General features: G+C 33.0%; 1 protein-coding gene across 1 annotated transcript; it reads right to left on the bottom strand.

Moving 5' to 3' along the window:
* Positions 1-378: 378 nt before the first annotated feature.
* Positions 379-22,253, bottom strand: LOC123705491 (homeobox protein B-H1-like). Its single transcript, XM_045654276.1, has 4 exons — positions 21,804-22,253; positions 11,087-11,315; positions 2,100-2,324; positions 379-1,434 (listed from the first exon to the last, which is right to left on the bottom strand). Exons 1-4 carry the CDS (start codon positions 21,940-21,942, stop codon positions 1,188-1,190), a joined length of 840 nt encoding a protein of 279 aa, XP_045510232.1. The 5' UTR covers positions 21,943-22,253; the 3' UTR covers positions 379-1,187.
* Between the last annotated feature and the right edge of the window lie 1,953 nt (positions 22,254-24,206).

Here is a 24,206-nt window from a genome sequence, read left to right as displayed (position 1 = left end):
GGCGTGACTGCTCGGAGTTACAGCGCACATTACCGAGCCTCGGTATTTGTTACAACTGCTAACTGCCTAAATGGATTGAAAGCATACAACGATCTCTTTATGGTATAATTGGAATATTTTATACATTACTTGTGTTTCCGTGATTGCATATTTATTAGCTTTTCAGAAACACAGGGTGGGTTCAATTATTAAATAATAATTCAGTTAATCGGATATTACTCTAAATTAGCATAGTGATGTAAAAACTAAATGACATGGATATTTTTTAGGTTTTTTTTATTAACTAGATATCATTATACTTTAGAATTGTATACCTACAAGGTATCAAGTTTTTCCATTGGCTTAGAAAGTTGGTCGGTAAATAAAAGAAACAAAAAGTTAATTGACAACATTTTAATTACAAAACACCACAAATCTATTGGACATCTCGGATTGCTTAAGTACATTGCCATATTTCTATAATAGCTTTAGATACAACATAACTAAATTAAACGTTTTAGTTGTGTATTTAATACTAACAATACATACATTATCATATTTATACATATACTATACACATTTGTTGTATTTTAAGGGTTAGCTTCTTTTGTTTAAAGTTCTTAAAGAATCATTGCCAATTAAAGTAAACAAAGATATTTTAAATAAATAAGTTTTTAGAAGAAACAGTAAAACTAAATTTTGTTAAACCAGGTTTTTTAAATCGGTACGAAACTCAAGTAAGTACAGCATGAATATACTCTTGGAGCCAAAAAAAAATAAGTTACGAAGAAGTGTTACAGTGAACCAATAAGCGAAAAATATTGCAGCATAAATAAGTAAAATAAATAGAGAAATATTTCTCATTTATATTTTGAATCTCCAGTTTAATACAATCGTAAACTAAGTGGTTTAATCTCTATCTGTTTTAATATCTAATAAACGACATCAATATATAATACATATCACTTAAATCTATTTGAAACTGAGCTTATAATATCACAAAATCATTATGGACAAGCAACGTCCCACGCGCCGACTTCACAAAGGCAATACTGTAAATCAATACAAGTGCCGCAAAAGTCTCATAAAAACCGGGGCACTACGCAACGATCGAATTTTGTTCCTCAAACTTGATGCACTGATACGTCTTCACTGGCGAGATAGTCACTTGAAAGTTTTCAATCACATTTTTGCGCAATAAACGTCCATTACACGTGAATTGTTTCATCGTCGTCTTCGTCGTCGGAGCGTCGCTCTAAGGACGGCTCTCGAGGTGACCTGAGGGGAGGAGCTGGGCTTCCCGGGTCGACGTCTGGGGAGGGCGTGCGGCGAGCTTGCGCGTAGTAGCCCAGAGCGCCGAGCCCCGGGGCCCCCAGCGAGCCGAGGTGCGCTGACGGGCCCGGGAGCCCAAGACCCAGCGGAGGAACGCCACCTAGTGGCGCACCAGGGTATAACCTGTTAATAAATAATAATTCATTAGTTTATGTTAACAAGATTGTTCTCTTTAAAATACTTATTAACTACTAGCTTCCGCCCGCGACTCCGTCCGCGCGGATGTCGGTCTTTGCGTGGATGGTTTATTTCTCCATTTTGAGTAACTCGGACAATGACATCTTATAAATAGATATCTATTGGACCCAAATACGGCTAGGTCTATAATAATACGCAACGTGTGTTCGCGGTACCTACTACAGAACAACGTCTATGGATAACTGAAAAATTGAGATTAATTTTTTTTCTACGTATTTTTCCAGGATAAAAAGTATCCTATTTTACGCCCAGGATAATAAGGTATAATTATACCAAGTTTCATCGAAATCGAACCGGTAGTTTTCACGTGATGTCTTCACATACAGACAGACAGACAGACAGACAGACAGACAGACAAAAATTTTTTTAATCACATATTTGGGTTTAGTATCGATCCAGTAACACCCCCTGCTAGTTATTTTTTCAATATTTTCAATGTACAGAATTGACCCTTCTACAGATTTATTATATGTATAGATTGTACTGTTAATAAGCTAGGGATAGGGATGTGCAAAGTTCCTACTATTTCTATTTCAATTTTCTAATACATTCTCGAATATTGAAAAGCTTGAAATGATGGTTTATCTTACCTATACGGTAAAGGTTTCTGCAGCGTGTTGGCGGAGGCCGACGCCGCAGCCGCCGCAGTAGCGGCAGCTTGTCTATAGTACAGGTCGGCAGCGGCTGGCGCGGGCTGCGCGGGGTACGCCGGCACGCCCGCCCAGTAGCCGCCGTACAACCGCTGGAACGCTGCGTAGTTGCCGGCCTCGGCCAGCAGCTCTAACCCCACTGCCGTTTGCCTCTTCCATTTCGTCCTGTTTGACAAGAAATTAAAAATTGTAGCGAACATTTGCAACATCGGACGTACTTAATTGATCATTAATGTAAGAGTTGAAGGCTTTCAAATTGTTTCACGCATACCTAACTATGATGTTTTTGACCTAGATAATACTTTGTAACGCAAAATCAAGTTATATGTACTTGTAGGTTCGATTTTAATTGATCCATAATTAATAATTGCCATCAAGCATTTTTCAAACTAAGATAGTTGCCTCAAGTTTTAAAAATTATGAAATAAATTTTTTGCAAACGCAATTTGTATTACGTAGAGTACCGGATATATTAAAGTCACAAGTTTAACGAACCGTGTAAAACGTGTACGGATCATTTAAGAACCCAACTAATAGGAACAGATTAGTATGCGTAATAGAAGAAATAACAGAAAGGATTCACACACTGCAAACTCAAATTGAGTTTAAAATTATTTCAACATCGTTCATATACCCTTAAAGCAATAAATTACTAACCCTACACAGATCCGTGACCCCAATCGTCATCAAATTTGTCACAGGCCACTCCAGAATACAAAGAAGACGCCACAATGAGACGAGTAATAAAAAATAAATAAATAAAATAATAAATTTGACAAAACGTCTTGAACACTCATATCATCGGCGAAGCGTGGTCGAGTGCTTTAATTTGATTTATATGATTCGCTCGGAAAGGGTGAATTCGTATAAATTACCCGATATTACCGCTGGGGATGCGGTTTTTATTTTTTAATGTTATTTTTAATGTTCTCAAGCGGCGATATCGGCGAAAGTTTAAATGTTCAGAAGATGGATAAAGGCAAACACGATTCATCAAGTTTTATTACTAAGAAACCAAATGAAGCGTTTAACTCAATGATTCGTGGATTTATCTACGCATTAGAATACTTTATCTCGATTTATCTTCGATATTTCTGCTTCGCAAAATTATTCTGATTATTCTGATTTAAATAAGACCATTGATTTTGTAATTTTTTGGTCATAATACAATTTTCATAGTTTTGTTTCACAGGATTATTCTACTGCTATTCTGATGATATTGTGATGTTATTTTCATTGAATAGGCTGATAGGCAAACAAAAAAAATCTTATTTGATCACTGCTGTCTGTGGGAGGAGATTTAATCACAAAAACGTTTTTAATTAACTATTTTGCCTTTGAAAGGTTAGCAAAACTTTTTTATGCTGTTGTACTACTATTATTCGGAAAACAAATTAAAGCGTAGTTCCCCTGTACACTGAAATTTAATTTTGTCCTCCAGTTGTCGATTAGTTCCGAAGTGGTTTGTTATTGTCATCGAGTGAGGTTTTTATTAATTCGTAGGGAGTCATTGCCGTGCGCATTATTATCGTGAATTATTATTAGGGATGATTCCATTGTCATAAGTTGTGGGGTTGCGGTTGTCAGAAGACGCTTCACTGGTTACCTCGTTAATTAATATCTCTAAATGCATCATTTAATTTTATTAAATGTAAATGGGGAGAGTTCATATTCACTTGTACGTATAATATGTATTTTAAATTAATTTCATCAAATAATATTAATCAAACGCTCGTGGGTTGGGAAGCATAATTTGTTTTTTAAAGAAGATTACATTCTACGCACATAAATGTTTATAATTAATTGTTTTTCTAATATAATTATGTAGTGTATACGATTACATTTATTAATTGATGTTGAATTAATTTTAATAACTGTGTAATGTGTTTTTTGTCAAACAATTAATGTACCTACTACGGAACATGCAATACCCGCTAAGGAACTCGATACATAAAACATTTATTTTATTTTTACTTATTACCGTTCATTATAATTATCAGTAGCTGACATTTGATCGATAGAAAGCGTCTCGGACCCCATTAATCATGTGTTATGACGGGTTATTCCGAAGAGCGAACACTCAAGAGCACTTATTTAATTGTCAAGTGTTGAATAAGAGGCAATCTGCTCAGTGACACTATTCTTTTTATATCGCCGCGGGTTACGAACAAAAGCTCTCGAGTACATTAATTCGCCCAGCGCCGTCTCAAGACATCTCAACAGACAATATTTCTCTCTTTCCCACTTGAGACACGAGATGCGAAAGCAAGATTATCCTTCTCTCTTCCACGTGGCCCCGGCGGAGTCTGAGTACGCTCCGCCCAGTGGTTTAGTGATTTGATGCTGCGTGAACTGATTCAATTGTTGTCCGTGGAAACACACCCTAAAACGCGCCTTAACAACTCATGTTAAAGACGAAAATCGTCCGGTAAAACGTTCTCGCTTACGACCTCTTAAGAGGGAGTTGTTTATCTCGATTTGAGTTTTTCGACGACGCGACGTGATGCGAATTCGGTTTATACACCAAACAAACAAGGAATACATTCATCGATCTGAAACGTTTGCGTTACACTTAAGCCCCTTTAGTATTCGGGCGTCGGGCCCAATTTGAGCTTTATTCGAACGTTATTTATACGCTGCTTGGAAAGTTTCAGAGACAGTACGAGTGTTCTTTGGGGAATTGTATAGTTAAAGAGCCTGAATAGTTACTGTCATTTATATGTATATATTCGAATTCGGTCTCACAAACAGTTTTACTAAAATATATTGTAAAAAAGGTCTCTATTGAGATCGTATAGTTAGGTCGGACTCAATTCAGCATTCCCAAACATGTGAATCAGAATCCAAACTTAGAACTGGCAAATTACAAACTACGAAAGGATCGAAATCCGCTATTAAAATTCGGCCAAATCTAAAATGGCATTCGCAATATGATGATTAGCTTCTAAATGATAAGCTGAGCGACCTCAGCGTCCTTGTTCGATTCCCGTGTCTCTGGCGGGTGTAATTTGGAAAGGTTCGCTATAAACGATTAGTCCGATTCTTGGTAGCTACCCGCAGAGCCTACACATTATGTCATTAGGAACGTGTGGTCACACGGATGCCGTTTTACAATTATATTATAAAAATAATATTTTCTCGTTACAAAGCACTGACAAGGGAATGGGAGAAATATTAACTTTGTTGTCGAGAGCTCGTTTTCACCACATACATTGTATTATGTATAGTACCCGTAATTGTGCGAACAATTTCTTTACTGAATTTTGAAGGCAGGTAATATGTAAAATACTTCGACCTCATTTGCGAATTACCTACGGGTCAAGATTTGTCTTATTATAGATAGAACCAATATCCTTTTTCGTGCAGGTGTCATGGAAAGACTAACTATTATTAGTCATAGAAAATTGAAGCTTAATTCGATATTTTTTTCACAATTTTCCTCTATTTGTTAGTTATTATATCTGATAAGGATATAAAATAAAAACTAACAGGATTGTTTCATTCTAGGTTTGTTATCAAACTTCAAAATTAAATCAGCATATATAAAGGTTGAAGTGGATAAGAAATTGACAAATTTCGACCAGCCTTTAGATAAGAATATTTACAAGGGTAACCACTACACAATATAAAAATTGAGAAGAGATTATTTCCGACTAAGTTACCATAAAAGGAGCATTGCAAAAAATTAATCTTCAAACCTTATCATGCTCTACACAAATTATATTTGTTTAAAATTAAGACTTTAATAAGCTTAATGTTCTCATTTGATTCGGTCAGGTAATATCGTTTATTCTCCATATGGTTATGAATAAAGTACTAATTTACGTTATTACATATCGTGCTAAGACGTAATAGCCAGCAAATGACTGTTGTCCTTGTATAGTCAAGTCTGACAAAAAATGTAATTGTTCCCCGTAATCGTTGTTACGACTTAAAACAGATATTTAATTTTCTTGGAAACATTTTTTATTGATTTACCCGTTAAAACTGGTATGTTTAATTTGTGTTATTGTAAAACATATTTAATTAAGAATATAATTAAGTTTTTCATGTTATGGACGTAATTAGTGTAAAAACGTGTCTAGTTTGGCGGATAGGTAATTAAAAGGTCGGTAGACACTAGGTCCAGACATCCTGGTTTTGCATACTTACACACTTTTAGAGCTAACAATGAACACTTCCATCATTCAAAAACGAGACGTTGTAACAACTTAATCGCTATAAATATCGCCAAGTAACGTTGGCAAATTAGGCATCCTAAAAGCAAATATAAAAAGCGGACCCAAAATAAAGCAAATATCATCGGTTGCATGGAAGGATGCATGTCATATACAATATGCAGATGTGTCAAGATGCGTCATTAAGTAATGATCGTGGATTACACACCGACGTCGACTAAACGCCGATAAACGCTATAACGTCGACGGCCCCCGGCCTATTATAAATTTATGGCTGGTCAGTGGTCACTCGTAAAATGATTTAGGTCTTGATTATGCAGACGCGGAGCTTAGCGGTCGCAACCAATAGATTTTACACCGAATTACGCGCCTTATGAATCGAATCTTATCAATTTTGGGCAATGTAGAGCTCCAGAAATGAGTGGTTCGTCAAAGATGACTTTATATTAATTTAGAAGTATAATTTCAGTTTAATGGAGACTTCATTACCATCGGATACTTCATTTCATACTGAGCTTAACCGATAAAAAAAGCTTACAAAAAATATTTCAAGGACTTTATGAAACTTAGATAAAAATATAAAGACTGACCCCGAATCCCGATACCCTGATGTTTATTCTCTTTTATTTGAAATAATTAAAGTAGTAAGATTGGAAGATTTGAAGTAGGTAGGTAAATAGAGGTTACTAATCAAAAAGCCTACATTTATGCCAAATACATAAAAAGAAAAATCATGAGATATCAGATGGATATACACACAGGTTCTTCAGACATTATATAAGCCTAATGAATAGGTTCACCTTCTTTAAGTCCCCGTTAAGTATCATAAACGAAGCCTTAGAATCAGCGCTGTATTATACTATTCAAGTATCTTTGTAATTCTAAACATGTTGGCAGTATTTGCATTATGTCTAAAGCGATTATAGTGGTAGTGTTTATGCTTTCATTTTACGAGGATATTTTTAAAATATGTAGGTATACCTAGCTATTAAATGTAAATAACACATTTACTAAAATAATGAAAATGTATAAATTTGACGAAAAATTTCCGATTGCAAACATATTTTATTTAATCGAACATTTACACAAATCTTCAATCCATCATTACCTACCATTTTTTGTAACGTCCAAAAACGTATTACACGGCTGTTCCGCAAAAAGTTCCCAAACAAATGCATATAATACAGAACAGTTTGAAACAATTAAGCAAACAAAATGTATTGTAAAGTATCAATTTAGTAGTAGATGGGAGCATAGTAATAAATGGGCTGACGGCGCCGGCGCGGCCGTGACTTGCAAGCTTCTTATACGTGGTCAAATGCCGACGTTGATTCACAGTTCACAAGTATTCATCCCGAACCGCTTATCCTAATCCTAGCCTTGCTTTGGGTTAACATTGATATGTCGAAATTTGCATGAATATGTATCTAGAATTTATTTCCTTTTTGTCGCGTAGATCGTTTTTCGAGTAGTTTAAAGTAAAGACAACCCCGGTTCATAAAAATTTGAATGCAATTAAATTAATTTACAATTTATTACCATTAATATTTAAACAAAATAAAAATTAATGAGTACTTCTTGTAAATTATTTATAATGAAACTAGACACATAAAATAATCGATTACTTACTTTATATTATAAAGTATATAATGGTAATGCAAGTACCTACCCTATAGGTAAAGTAATGTAGTTTTTATTTCTTTTTTATAGGTAGACCTAAATCCTAAGCTTTCTTCTTATTATCTTATAGTTGTTATGAACATTTGCACTGATGATAATAAAAGTTACAACGTATGGCGTATACGTTGCTTCATTATTTATTTACTAAGTACCTACAAACTTTCTATTAAACAGAAGAGAATGACCGCACACAAAAGCTATTACATCCTTCAATTAACTCCGATTTCACACCCTTTCACGAACCGAAAAATCGAAGCCCAAACATTAGTTTAACCGAAATTATAGAAAACCAACAAAAACCGGCGCAAAAAGTCAAACGATTGAAAAAGCTCTAGACTGGGCGGACGACAATCGATGTGTGCGGCGGCGCGGGCGCCTGTACAAAGCTCACTGTCTTAGCGACACTATAATATAGATTTACTGCATTTAAATTAATATCTACATTTTTACTTCTATATACCAAAACTCACCTTGTTCAGTTTATAAAAATATGTTGTCTACTCGTATTAAAGGAAGATTAATTTGGATGCAAGAACAATTTCATTTTAAAATAAATTGGAAAATCCAAAAGTGCACGCCTCATAATCTCATCCTCTACAATAAAATTGATTTTTTTTTTTTCAAAATTGCACATGAAAGTTTTTTTATTTTCTACATGTTCAATTTTATAAAATAATTTTTTTTTAATAATTATTTATTAATTATTATTTTTGTTTATTTAATAACAATTAAACCACATCGAATCAGACCCTGAAAAATAAAAGGGTTCTATTCCTGAGCATACTCAAGCGTAAGAGAAAAAAAAAGACTCTATTAGTAAAGTATTTCGGTCGCTATCGTGTTAACAAGAAAATCCTCCGCACATACAGACACACGGACGTCCAAGACAGAACTTTTTTAAACTGTTTTTAGGGTTCCGTAGCCAAAATGGCAAAAACGGAACCCTTATAGTTTCGTCATGTCCGTCTGTCCGTCTGTCCGTCTGTCCGTCTGTCACAGCCGATTTACTCGGAAACTATAAGTACTACAGTGATGAAATTTGATGGGAATATGTGTTGTATGAACCGCTACAAAAATATGACACTAAATAGTAAAAAAAAGAATTGGGGGTGGGGCCCCCCATACATGTAACTGAGGGATGAAATTTTTTTTTTCGATGTACATACCCGTGTGGGGTATCAATGGAAAGGTCTTTTAAAATGATATAAATTTTTCTAAAAAACATTTTTCTTAAAGTGAACGGTTTTTGAGATATCAGCTCTCAAAGTCGTAAAAAGTATGTCCCCCCCCCTCTATTTTTATAACTACGGGGTATAAAATTCTAAAAAAAATAGAGGTGATGCATGCTAATTAACTCTTTCAACGATTTTTGGTTTGATCAAAGTATCTCTTATAGTTTTTGAGATAGGTTGATTTAACTGTAATTTTGGTTAAGTTAAGTACAAGGCAAAATATCGGGAGAGTTTAGGCTCCATTCACCAGGTGTATAAATTGACATAATAAGTTTATTATATTTGCTGCTACGGAACCCTTTGTGCGCGAGCCCGACTCGCACTTGGCCGGTTTTTTAACTAGTTTAAATAACAAAAATGACATCAAAAATATCATGAATGTTAAAAATAGTGTTTTTTCTTAATATGTGTGTGTATGTATTATCTTACAAGTGCAATGTATGATACATAAAGACATTTTAAGTTTGAAAAATCAGATGTTTTGCGCGAAGTGACAGTAGTACCCACTTCAACGCTTCGCTTATGAGGCGTGCAATATCCAAAGAATGTCGGTAGGTATTCTAGACGACTATTCTGAAAATATCAGACTACATTTCAACGCTAAAAGTATTATTAGTAAACAATTATCTCGAAGTCTTTAATCAAACTAATACACCGTTACAAAAAATACTCCTCATGCAGCTAAACGTAGTGAGGTAGTCGTTTTTTTTAAGCGATTGTAGTTTTTGTAGAACATTTTCAAAGGTAACACGGTCGGTGGCAGTTAAAGCCCTAATTATTAACGTTTGTTTTTGAAATCACCGCTGCAGGTACAATGGAATGAAACTTGTTTAAAATTATTCACTTGTCTAATAATCATTAATTATATACAAAAAATTGGCTAATGCCTTCGGCTGTATTTCGATATATCCTCGTAAATTATGATTTTAATAATTTATGAAAATCATACTATTAACTTGAGTATTTTAATTAGGTACCTACCTAATGGTAGTTAATTATTGCGTTTAAATAAAACCATTTTGTATGAGTTTCATTTTTATTTCTTTGATTAAAATAATTAGTTTTTTATAATTCATTATATATATAATATTTTAATTAATGATTTTATGCACTTTGCACTTTATAATTAGCATGTTAAATCACTGTACAGTTATACATTAGAAGTGGATTTAAAATAATTCATTAAAACGAATAAAAACTCGACATTACCACTGACTCAGCGTTTTATTAGTCCCACAAATCTTTCCAATGCAAAGTAGAATTGTTAAAATGTAATGTTAATGAAGTACATGGAAATTATTAATACGGTTATTTAATTCATATAGCTGTTTTTAAGAATGAAATTAAATTCACTTTAAAAAAATTATTACGTTACCAAATCGACGCATGACACGTAGAAGAGTCCATTTTTAATTTATTTTAAAGAATAAGTGGATGAGTATAAACCTACACAGCTGATGGTTTATTTGCTACAAAATCAAATTAACTTTCCAGAGTATCACATTATTCGATTCAAAATCCAAAACAATATTATTACAACATTTTCAAAAGTATTTATTTGCTCCTGACCAATTCGCTTGTTTTAGAAAAAGTATAACATCGGTTTGGTTTAATCTATGTTCGCCAATAAAATTGCAAGTCTATCGAACTATCTTTAAATTATCGTATACTTACTTATTTTATTCTATTTAATATCTACTATGCATAAACTGTCTTCCAAAATTCAGATACTACCTACATATACGCACCTAGCCTAAAAATTATCAATACATAGGGTATAGCGACAGTACGTTTCATATTCATTTTACAATACATTTATGCATAACTGTAATCTTACCTTCTATTTTGATACCAAGTCTTAACTTGCGTATCTGTGAGCCCTAATTTCGCGGCCAACTCCATCCGATCCTGAACACTTAGGTACTTCTGTCTCTCAAATGACTTCTCTAACGTTTGTAACTGGTGATCTGTGAATGCTGTTCTTGCTTTTCTCTGTTTCTTTGCTAATCCTGAAGAATCACCTCCGCAACTTTTGCTTGATACATCGTCTGAGTCATCTTTCACTCCTGCAACAAGAGAAACATAAATAAATTAGGACGATTGAATAAGTATGTAGGTATCCATATTCTCTAGTAAATGTGTACCTATAGTCATGTTCTGTCTCTATGTCCATGTCTTTTTTTAAGATATACCATCCATACAATGTAAAACAATTTTACTTTTCTCGTGAATCAAAAGCGAATCTTTTAAATACCTACCTATATTTGAATTCTTAAAATTATTCGATTCATAAGGCAGTTTGTTGAGAATAAAACTGTCTTAAACTTCAATGTTGCGAATATTGACGTTCAAATTGGTATTTAAGAATAAGATAATTAAATAAATCACAGAGACCGAAACGATCAATAGGCTAAGTCGCCATTACAAGATTTCACGATACAAAAGTAAAGCCATTTACATATGAAAATATAATCTAGCAAACAAAATACTAAGAATAAGAAATGCGACTTCTTAAGCATGGTTAAACGTGTAAGCCGAAGCTTTGTAACTCAAGCTGTAACTAGTTGGAGGCCTCGAAGCCGCGCCTGTGGGGCTTCTTGCGGTCCCCCGCATTTCCTTCCACAAGCTTGTCTCGCAAGTATTCGCTGTACTTTTACTTGGAGTTTATTCAATTATAAATCTTAGATAGCGGATTATGTTATTGAATATGAGGTGCGTTTTTTGTTTGAATTGAGATTTAGATGAGCTCTACAGTGATATTTAATGGTGTTACTATACCTAGATTAAAAATATAAGTTTAAAAAATACCTTCGAATCATTTTAAATTATCAATAAAGCATTGATCAATTTTCGAAGTTTCGTTTAAAGTTGTAAAAATTAGATTAACATTGAAGTATTCACCATTTTTAATTTTCTTCATAATAAATGATTGGCTGTTAATTGAAATGTATATGTAACAACACCTACAAAACGAAGAAAATTTGACAAGCCTTAACAACCGATACATCATAATAAAAAAGCAGTTATCATAAAACACTGAAATATCGCAATTGCATAACGCAATTATGACGTTTCGCATGTTAAACAGTCGTAAACCTTTAAGTAATAAAAGATTAAATAAAAAAGAAAAAGTGTCACTTGAAGTAAATCGTTACAAGTAACAAAGGATTATGAGCACAACGCGTGGGGAATTAGCGCAACCATGTGAAGAGGTTGCGGTTTGCCACCCAGGCACTACCTACTGCATATTAATACGGTGACATACGAGAATATCATTACATTTGCGTCCGTCGTTCACTAATTAGATAAGTGTTTATAGACTTCGAATAGATTATAAACTGTACAAATATTAAAGATAGACGGTTATACTGTTTACTTAGTCTAGGTACATGATCACCGTAAAGTTGAACTTTATAAAGGGTTTTTATTTTATTCTTATCTACAAAGCTGTTTTTAAATTAATAAAAGTTATAATTAATGATATTTACAATGTTTATTGTAGATAAAAGTAGGTACTTCTGAATACATTAATTGCATTCATTTATACATATACAGGTAATTGAACCCTAAAAGGATATTTTTTTCATTAGCGTTTGTAATTAAGGGACTTAATATTAAAAGTAAGATAAGATATAGATACAAGCGAGAGAAACCGGGTTATATGTATTAAATCGCCGCGCCCCAAAACGTGACGATAATTTGGCGTGATTGACGTATATATTTTATGCTTCTCATTAAAATATTGTGTATCTATGTTATCGTTATTCTTATATTTAATCTAATTAGAAAACTTCAACATATCTATCACCTACACTTATATCTAAATTACTTTTGACAACCCAGAAGATACTACCTATTTACCACTTCAATTTAATTGCTTGTTTGTTTCCTCGTATCGCTGCATGAAAAAAACAATTTTTCGAAATACGTCTCCCTATACGTGGGAAAGATTTATTTTTTACGTATTTTCGCATCATGCAATGTTATTGTTGAGTTCAATGTATCGTTCTTTTGCATTTGTTTTTCAATATAGGTAACCGCTTCTACTAGCAAGCGCTGGCGATTTTTCAACGACCCTTTACTTTGTAATGCCGTGTGTAATTATGAGGCGAACGAGACCCATTAGGGTCCACTGCCGTTAATTTATTATAATAAGGCCCAACTGCCGACTGAGTTTGTTCGACCGTGAAAATTATTATCATTAGTGGGCAATAATGTGGCTACGTGAACAAACGTCAAGTCGCTATTACCCTTATCGGCAGGCCTTGAAACATGGGGTAGTTTGTAAAAACTGAAAGCGCACGGACAGGCCAGTTGGCACCTTAAACGATTCTTAATTGATTTAATTAATATATCCATATTTGGCCACAGTTCACGGTGTTTGTCCTCAGACCTTTTTAAAAATAAATACTTTTAATAAAAATTAAACTGTTATTCACCGTAGTAAACCAACAATAATAAACTTTCATATTCTGCCGTTTATTTGGTGTTAGTTTTTAGGATCTGATTTAATCTAATTAAATTATTTAAAGACACAATGTAAAAGCATGTATAATAAATATAACCACACATTTAGATTTATTTACATATTAGATGTACCTAATCAGAATTTGATACGATTTCTAATTAAATCTGCATAAACCACACAAACAATCAAGGGGATACATAAATGCGATTATAATAGAGGGAGCCATTTGGTTTTATTTGTCGGTCGCTATAGCAACCATCCCACGAATCTAATAGATAAGCTAAGCCGTTAATTGAATATTAAGTTACTTACGAGCGCTTGATTGCTTTTGAGAATATTTAATTGATCAATAAACACTTTAATATGAACAAGAATTAATCTGTAGCGATTAAGGTCAGAGCAATGTGTTACCGCATACTATAAAATCACCGGTAGCCGTCGCATTACATTAAAGCCTACATTTCTTTGGTTTATCAATTTGCCAACTGTTTAATTTACTGTCGTGGATTTTATAGCAGTTTTTAACAATATTTGTGTATTTTGCTCAAAGAAGTATGATTACATATTGATATACCTAAGTATGTATATTTTTCATTAATTGTTCATTAGAACTAATAATAATTATTTGTAAATAACAGCTTTCTTATTATTATGAAACTATTAATTAATTTAATTAACTTTAAATGTCTGTAATCACTCTACCTACGATTTATTTGGTAGACTATTGTACCTACCTAGTATAAATTAATGAAATGTAGTTAATACTAACTACTTAGGTGAAATCTCTTACAACATGCATAGGTACTTATTACATATAAGCTTTATGTAATAAGTACCCATATTTTGGCTCTATAATGTTATTTATTACAATTTACCTGCAAATATATACCTTAAATATAGTGAGAATATACTGAATACGTGTGTCTCTATATGAGCCAAAACTTGAACAAATTTCCATGATGTTTGGCATACAGGTAGATCACATCTTACATATTAGGTACCTATAACAACAAAAAAATATCTTCCACGTTTGTCTCTTTACAGTGAATTTCCATTTTGTATCTTGATTGCGCAACGCGGAGGCCTAATAAGTTACGAGACGACTTTCACGTTACCTTTTAGATCTAATTATAATAATTGTAATTAGGCGAGATTTTTACCTTGGCATACAATTAACCGACTACAAGGCAACGAAAGTATTAAATATTTTTATAACACGTTATAAGTTATAATATCGTATTTATTACCGATTCATTGCGATATCTGCAAAAGGCAATGATAATTACGTACCTATATGACTCCATATACACGATATTACATATTATCTATACATATAATAAATCTGTAGAAGGGTCAATTCTGTACATTGAAAATATTGAAAAAATAAATAGCAGGGGGTGTTACTGGATCGATACTAAGCCCAAATATGTGATTAAAAAAATGTTTGTCTGTCTGTCTGTCTGTCTGTATGTTCAGGCATCACGTGAAAACTAACGGTTCGATTTCGATGAAACTTGGTATAATTATTATACCTTATTATCCTGGGCATAAAATAGGATACTTTTTATCCCGGAAAAATACGTAGAAAAAGAATAAATCGTAATTTTTCTTAATTTTTCCGCGCGGACTGAGTCGCGGGCGGAAGCTAGTGAATAATATAAGTACTTAATTGTAAATTACAAACACGGTACCTTATAACCAATAAAGTATATTTTATTAATTGCTTACATTGTATAGGTATAATATAGTTACAAAAATACAAATGCATCAAATTATATGATTAGCCAAGTTTTTAAAACCTAAGTTCACGCTTTGAATTTTTTCTATATACATATGTAGCGGCTTTATATGTTTCGGATAGCGGGAAATAAAACAACGGATTGACAACCTCTTTATATTGGAGCCAATTTAAGACTGAAGTACAATTAGTGACACAATACATATTAATGTTATATGATGCATGCCCTAATAAGTAAGCTGTAATGTGCTGACGGCACACATACCTATGTACATCGTTAATTTTTATCTGTCTGTAAATTTACGCCAAAACGTGCATAACACCATTATATTTTAATTGCGCAATGTAAATAAATAACGTTAAAAGAATATAATATACTTAGATACTAAATGTGTTTTTGAATAATTCCAATTAAATATAGTTATCTGTTAGATTTTGTTAGTTAATTAAGATTTCTTGTAAAAAACGCGTATTATATATTCAACACTTTAATTAAACGGGTAAATCATAAATTGCACTTTATGGCCATAAAACTGAACCGGCAGTGAGTTAGTGTAATTGTTTTATTCCGTTTACAATTCGGCTAAATACAGTAATGGTTTGCGGAATTAATTGAAGCAAAATTATGTTCAAGTGAATGGTGCGGTAACGAACGCGCTCTATCACGTATCCATAATCCACGTACTATGTACGTATCCATATATAATAACATCTTATGAAATGCATGTACAACATACATTTCTATACATTAGTCACTCATTAAGTTTAATTCATGTATTTTGTATTTGCAAATGACATAATTATTTCTATGTTGAAAGTTGAAACTAGGTATCATTTTTCGTTTTGCATTGTCGTTTATGGGTTTGTATCATCTTAATTTAAATCACATTAATGTGAAATACAGAGTTTGAAAGATTGTAAATCATTTTTAAATAACATAGTTATTTCTCGTGAAAAGCTATAAGTTTAATAAAAAAAAAATTGGTTGAGTTGGTTGTAAGAATGAAAAAAAAAACTCTTTATTAATTTATGAAATCATTTATATATTTATAAAAGGCTATTACACAACAAATAATATTGCTATAAGAAAGACCAAAACGTAAGTATGAAATGGCTATGAAAAGCACTAGATCGTTTTGTGAGTGTATCGGAGTAGATATATTTGTATAAAGACCCCATTACACGGTCTCTACACTTACATCCGTCCATCTCTTTGGCTTGCTTTGTGACATATTATGGATAGAATATTAAACCGTTAGATTCAAATATTTCTACGTTAAAACCATAAAATGTAATGTGTTGTATGATTAGGTACTAAAATATGTATTTAGGTATATCCATTATCTTGAAATAATTGAGTAAATTATTGTCTATTATTATTACAATATACATTGTAAGATGACTTGTTTAAAAATAGAAAATTCTATTCGATCTCTGCTCAAATAAAAATCTTATAGAAACTAGTCAAATATGACCCATACCTATACGACTTAAAGAAAGAAAAAGATTTAACCTACATACATTAAAAAACTAATTCATTTTTGTTACATTCATGACTTAACGGAAAACTTAATTATTTTTCAAAACAAAATTGAATTGTATGATGCCCCTACAAAAATTGTACTCAAACTTAAATAAAAAAGCATCAATACAAATAAACAAACTGTAAGTAATCTTTTCAAAAAGTATTAATTCTTAAGACGGTATAAAGGCTGATACATTAAATAAATCGAACTCAATTTCACAGCTCACAACGCCTGTCAAATGCGACGTAAAGCCCCGATTGGGAGCTGTATTACGGCAGGATTCAAACTGGGCCTATTATAAAATCGTAATCTATTTATTGTCATACTAAAAAGTTTTGATTTTATCTACTTGGCGCGACGAAAGAATTGTCACCTTCCTCTCGCCCTTATCATGATGCCAAAAGTCACGTTACAATAACCGCGCGGTTGAATAGGAGCTTTCTGGTTATGCACAACAAGATTGATTTTCGTTTGCATTGACAAAGCACCCAGTCGAGGAACGCTAAGCAGCTTAGCGAAGCAATGGTGCGCATTTGAGGTTAGGTTTGACGTTTCAAGTAACGAACCACTGGCTTCGTAACAGTACAGATGGACACAAAATTATTTATGTATTTAATGTAAATAAATAATTAATTAAAAATACGCAACTGTATATTTAATAGGACAGATCAATAAGTAGTATCACGTTTTTAAGTGATATATTTTTAAGGCATGGTTTTCTTTTACTATTGTTTTATGATAATTATTCTTAGTTACGTTTAGAAACGTGCGTGCATCAGTCTTACATATTAATAGGAATACTTAGTTATCATAACCACTTCTAACTAGAACCTACAATGTAATCGATTTTACTCTATGGCCACGACCCTACTATTAAACGCCAGGTTAATTACTTAGTTAAATTGCCAGTAGAATTTGTATGAGCACTAATTGCCATAAATGCTGTATTTTTCACATTCTTAGTTAATGGGTTTTTTAAAATTACAATGCAAGAAGGTTTGTTTTTACAGTTGCGCGTAGAAGTTTAATTGCCGCAAACGGATGTTGAAGGCTGTAATTGGGAGGCGAGTTCGTTAGATAAGGTGTATAGTTTAATAACTATTAACTAATATAATATGAGCGTCATGACATATATTTTGCGGTTACAATAATAACAAATGGTATAAAATGCACTTTATTAAGACAACTTTGTTATATTTTTTTGCAAACAAATTACGTGCATGACTGTACATTTGTGCGTAATTCTGTCCGCGGGTACACATCAACGTTGAGCTATTTAAAAATTTAAAAGGCAAACTTGGCTTGACATTTGACAAAAAGCTGATTATGACGTCACTTTTTCTGTCCACGACCCTTTCATCCAGGATTAATTTTGTACGTTTTATAAGGGCCTACTTATCTCGACGTAGTGTTAGAAACTGGTTATATTTATCGAAGCCATTATACGTTTTATTATTTAATTTATTTAACGCTTCGAGCTTATCAACTTGTCTATTAAATCGACGATGGATTAATGCGATTGAAAATTATACATAAATATTGTGTTTGGATTTATAACCTAAAGGTATGTGCATGTTTTTATTTTTTATTCGTCTGAATTTTAATGTTAAATTAGCATGTTCATTTAATACAACATATATCATTGTCTATGATATAATTAATCATTAGGTAAATTTGTGGCTTAAATGGTGGTAGTTAAACTATCTAAATATCTAAGTACCTAGTATAAAGTAGGTAATTAACTATCCGCCCGAAGGAATTTTTTTTAGCAATATATTTTCTTTATAAGCATCATTCATTGTAAGCATGTATTCTGAAGATGGTATATGTTTAAATATTTGAGTATAAATAGGTAGCTGGTAGGTTATAGTATTTATTATATGTATATTTAATTTTTATGAAAAGGTGTACATTATTAATATAAGGCAAATAAATAAATGTAGGTATCTACCTGTATGACAAATGTAGGTATTCTTAACTTAATATTAAGTATTTTAATTTCGGCAGAATTAAATTATTTTTCACTTGCAGATGAAGAATGTAATTATAGGCATCACAAGCTTATTTAAGATTTAATAATATTTGATCCAAATAAAATATATAACTGAAATAAAGCATTCTTAATAACTTAATAGCTAATAATAAGCATTCTTATATATTTGCTTTTATATTTGTTATAATTCCAATTAACCGCGCTTTCCTGTCCTAACCGCCTACGTAAAATATCAATAACCCACAATAACATTTTCTCATACGAAACAAATGAGTCCTATACCGTGTAATTAGATAAAAATCATTTGCCACTCACATTTAAAGACAAGTCACACAATATTATATATAGTTGATCGCATTCTGACGGATCGGTGAGGGCATGGGATACATTTCGGATCGAGTTGCATCCACCTGGCTCTAACCTCAGGAAGGTCACACTTCAAATATTATTTGGACGGCTTTCGGCCGAGACCAAATCAAAATACGGATTTGTAACCGTAACTAAAGTATCCGGTGTCCAACGCTTGTTACAATATCTTTGTATGAAACAATAACGTTAATTTTATTATATTTATTTACGCTCTAATGTTGTAAATGTTTAACTAAAAATTTATGTCAACATTGATATTGAATTGATTGCAAAAAAAATAATTATACCTAGCTAGGTAAGTAGCTGTTTACTGTTATCTAGTTTTGTTAAGCTTGTTTACAAGGAAAATTCCCTATTTTGAAAACTTTGTGCAATAGGCAATTTAAAACAGTCATTATTAAAACAATACTGGGTTAACGGAACCCGTAATAGTTAACACGATACCAATCTGTGTTATGAAAATAAAACATAATTGAAATAAATGCTCTTTTACCGTTACAAATCCGTAATTATGTTACAATTAAAAATAAATAATAATCAGTTATTATATAAATTGATGGTAAATGCGAAATGAATCACAAATTGGTAATTTATGCAGCAACACTGTTTGAAAACGTGACTTCTAGGGAAAAACTGTTGTAATTTGTGGCAGCTTATTGGATAACACTATACATTCTCAGCTTCCTATTGTTCAGAAGCTTCTCAGTATAAGGTAAAAGAGGTAATTAACGCCCGCCTAACAAAAATCTAATTTTTTATTTATTAAAACTACTTTAAAGCACATAAACAGACGACGAGTAGGTTTGATATTTCTTTCTAAACCGAAAAATACCAATTAAAACGTGAAACTATTTATGTTTCATGACATAAAGACATCTTTTTAAAAACCTTTTCTTGGGCGTTTATAGAAATACTGTGTTAAATAGCGCCCGTTTATGAAAGAAAATTGTGTGTGCCTAAAATACGTTCTTATAGAATTTCTGCTAAGTAAAATATAAAAAGCACGTTATAAAATTTCTTTATTAAAAATAAAAGAAGCTCACGAAAGAAAATTTAGTATTAAAACTATAAAAATTCGTAACTCACATAAAGTGACTTGTTTCTTCAAGTTGTAACGATTTTATACTTTTTTATTTTAGTTTAACTAATCAACGTTAATATTAGTAATCTTCTACCATACTTTAAACAAAAAAAAACTAATTTAACGCCCCAAGGTCCGTTTACTGGGCGTTATTACGCGACTGGGCGTTATTGACATTTTTTTTTAATTTTGAAGTAATTAAGTAAATCATTTTGAAAATATTTACAGAATATGAAGTGTGGTAAGCCAAAGTATAAAATAATCCAAGAAATAACTCAAAAACAACTGAAAACTTATAGTTTCGTTAGAAGAAATTTTTATAACAGCCAGTGCACGTCTAACGCTCTTGAAACGAAAGCTGCTACTGGCAAAGATGGCGACTCCAGACTTACGCAACCACGCTAGGCGCGTTCCTATTGGTGCAATTCATTTTTGCGTGAGGTACGGTGCGGGTCTATTGAATATAAGTGGGTTTTTTGAAGTTCGGGCGTTATTTAACAGAGGGCGTTAATTGACACACCTACCTTACTTTAGATTAACTACTATAATATTATAGCGTGACTCCGCCGTTCCCAGTATTGTCAAGATGTCGAAGCATGACCCGATATTGTTGTAAAACAATTATGCGATTATCTAGAGCTGTTATATATAATCGGATGAAAATTAATTTCAGAATACATAATGTTGTAACATGTGCACGTTCTTGTTTGCTACGTTGATGTCTTTTGTACAGGTAACTTTAGGTCGTACTCTATCCGCCGGTTTCTGAATTAATTATTTGATTCTAGCGTCTCAAACCATACTTAAATGTTGCTTAAATATTATCTTGTATCTGACATACGTTTTTTAAAACTTAAACCAATAGGTACTTACAATTCACAAACCGGCCGTTATTGATAAAAGTTTTGTATGTAGAGTAAAAGCTTCAAACTCCATAATTTTCTATTTATGAATTTCAAATGAAAGATAATTAGATATAATTTGTTTGAGGACATTATTCGAGTTCTATTCCGTAGATATCTATGAGGGCATCTATAGGCAATAATATATCTCCAAACATTTGAGAGAAGAAAGAGCTTCACTACCTACTCATAATACAATAATGTATAAGACCGCAATTGACAATTTGTAAATAAGAAGGAACCGAAGCAACAGCTAGTTACTAGGTATACCAGAAATTCGCGAATGGTAACATATAATTATTATAAACAAATATAATAAACGCTGCATTTAAATCATTATTGTACAAAAAACACGCTGATAGCGTGAATTACCTACAATTTACAATCGTAATAAATTTATATGGCATAGCATTTCACGATCACGCAAGCCGATAGAGTCATAAGTAGAGAAGCGGTTAATTACAAAGTTGAGCTGACCTGGGGAATCGGTGGCGGATCTGTCGGAGTCGGAGTCCCTGTGCGCGCTGAGGTCTCTCGGCGCGGCATCCAGGATGTCCGTGATCATGAAGCGCGTCCGGGGCGCGCGCGCGTCGCGCTCGTCGCGCTGCACCGTCATCGCCACGGCGGCGCCGGCGGGCCCTCCGCCTGCCTCAGCCCCTACCGCATCCAGCGCACGCGACCGCCACCACCCCTGCACCGCGACCTCGCTAGCCAGCTTTGACTCTTCCACGTCACCGCGCGAACATCACGATCTAACCAAATCCAAATTGATCGATTTCGCACACAACAGAATCCTGAACACCGGGTCAGTTCTCTATGTACGGCAGCTTTGATACACTAAGTTCACAGGATAACACGACAAGTCCGGCGAGGTTTCGATCACGTTGCGCGTGAGCACGGAGCATGAGCGCACGTTCAGCTAGCGCAAAAGACGACGAGCGACTGAGCGAGGTGGCGCGGCGCGGCAGGAGGCGGCGCCGGCCAATGGGCGCGGGGCGAGCCGACCAACGGCGCGGCGAGCCGCCCGGGGCGTGCCGCTGCCATGTTGCCAACGGGGCCGCGCTAATGCTCTTTTTGCACTCGCCGCTGAGAGAAAGCTCCGCGCGGATTTAAGCTTTTATACGTGGATAAAACGCTTTTATAGGAAATAAAGTGTTCTCACAGCGGGATATCGCGCTTTACGATGGCATTTTACTGAAACTTGGCGACACTATACATTCGTAATTGGTTTGCGTCCGCCAAATTGAGGCTAGCGTGTCGCTGTTTTATAATATTTTGTTGATCATAATATGAAACTATTATCTTTTATGTGTCTATTTAAACTTTCATTTTGAGTTTAATTATTGATTCTATTAATAAATAACAGTTATTAAAAATATGAAAACTTTTTTAATTAACGCAAATATGGGTAGGTAGGTAGGTATACTTACATATAAATAAAATATAGTATATTCGTAAAAGGCAGACCGTAGGTTTTTCTTATTAAAATAATATTTGCAAAGCTTACATCTAGGTATACATCTACATCTACATTCTACATCTCCTCTAATAGGCATGACGACAGTATCCATAAATGATCGTATTAGTGTTTTTATGGGAAAATGTATAATAAATAAATTCAATATAGTGACTTAAAAATCTTAAAAACACTAAGATTAATGAGATTATTAATAAAATAAAACATTGAAATTCTGCAGTTGGCCATTTTGACTAAAACACGCGTGACGTCACGCTTAAGTAAACAACTCACGTCGGATGTATTTTGTTGTTATGAATATGTTGAGAATACGCATTTTTATTTATTTTCTATTGTTTCACGTATGCTTTATCGACTCAGAACAGAAATATAATTGCGAATTCACGAATACGTGGTTTCGGGGTTCTCCGCGCCAACTTTATACAATCATTTCTTATTATTTTCTCACTTAAAATAATTACTAACACATTTTTGAGTATTATTTTAATGTGGATTCACACTGCAATACTGCACACCACTTATAAACTTTGAAATTCGTTTCTATAACACATATTAAATAAATATTTCTTTAATTTTCTTCGCAATGCATACAAATAATTACGTATTTACTAAAGAGTGACGTCACGATTACGCCATGACACCTCCGAGCTGTTTTGGCACAGTTGATAAATATTTTTTGAAAAATGGCTTTTATCTTCGTTAAATTTAAGTATATTACTGAAATATAGGGTTTTTCTTGTATAGTAAACGTATACACACATTATGGAAGAGGATTTCAAAATCTTTCGTCATGCCTATTCTCTAAAACAGTTTTGAATTCTCTTTTTTCAATTCTTTGAATAAACTACCTTCTTTGTACATACCTAGTTATGTATGTTTATTTACTTACAATTTACTCTCAACACTTAAAAATTAGAAACTGTATTCTAGTAGGTATAGTAGGTACCTACTAATAAATTATCTTGAAAAAAAATTAACGCCAATTAGAAAAATTCCCCATGTAGAGCATCTTAGAAATATCACATCTTTACTTTTAGAGAAGGTAGAACCTAGATAAATAAATTATTTAGTTGTTCACATATCGAGATAAGTTTATTATTGTATCAGTTTATTATAAATACAAAATGTTTTTTATTTATTTAAATTATACTTCATTGTACAAACATGAATGGACAAAGCAGAAAAGAAGAACAAAATCACAAAAAGGTATCATTTGTACAATGTTATGCTTCATTTGAAAAATGTAGAGTTTTAAAGCGTTCTATTTAATTAAGTTTGTTTTAAAATATCTTTAGTTGTATTTTTCTTTGGAGAACTTAGATAAACAACGAATAAATGCTCCTTATGAGTAATGGATAGGTAGGTATGTCATTTTGACAAACTAAGTGAATATAGAGGACCTA

The sequence above is a fragment of the Colias croceus genome, chromosome 2 (assembly GCF_905220415.1).
Source record: "Colias croceus chromosome 2, ilColCroc2.1".
NCBI classification, from domain to species: Eukaryota; Metazoa; Arthropoda; class Insecta; order Lepidoptera; family Pieridae; genus Colias; species Colias croceus.
The sequence above is the reverse complement of the archived record's forward strand: the minus strand, read 5'-3'. Positions and strand labels throughout refer to the sequence as shown.

Bases quoted from the DNA above. Each gene is read 5' to 3' on its own strand.
- LOC123705491 (XM_045654276.1), bottom strand. From the start codon at position 21,942: ATGACGGTGCAGCGCGACGAGCGCGACGCGCGCGCGCCCCGGACGCGC. The intron at 11,316-21,803 runs GTCAGCTCAACT...CTCTTGTTGCAG, and splicing joins ATCCGCCACCGATTCCCCAG to GAGTGAAAGATGACTCAGAC. The intron at 2,325-11,086 runs GTAAGATTACAG...CTTGTCAAACAG, and splicing joins ACTTGGTATCAAAATAGAAG to GACGAAATGGAAGAGGCAAA.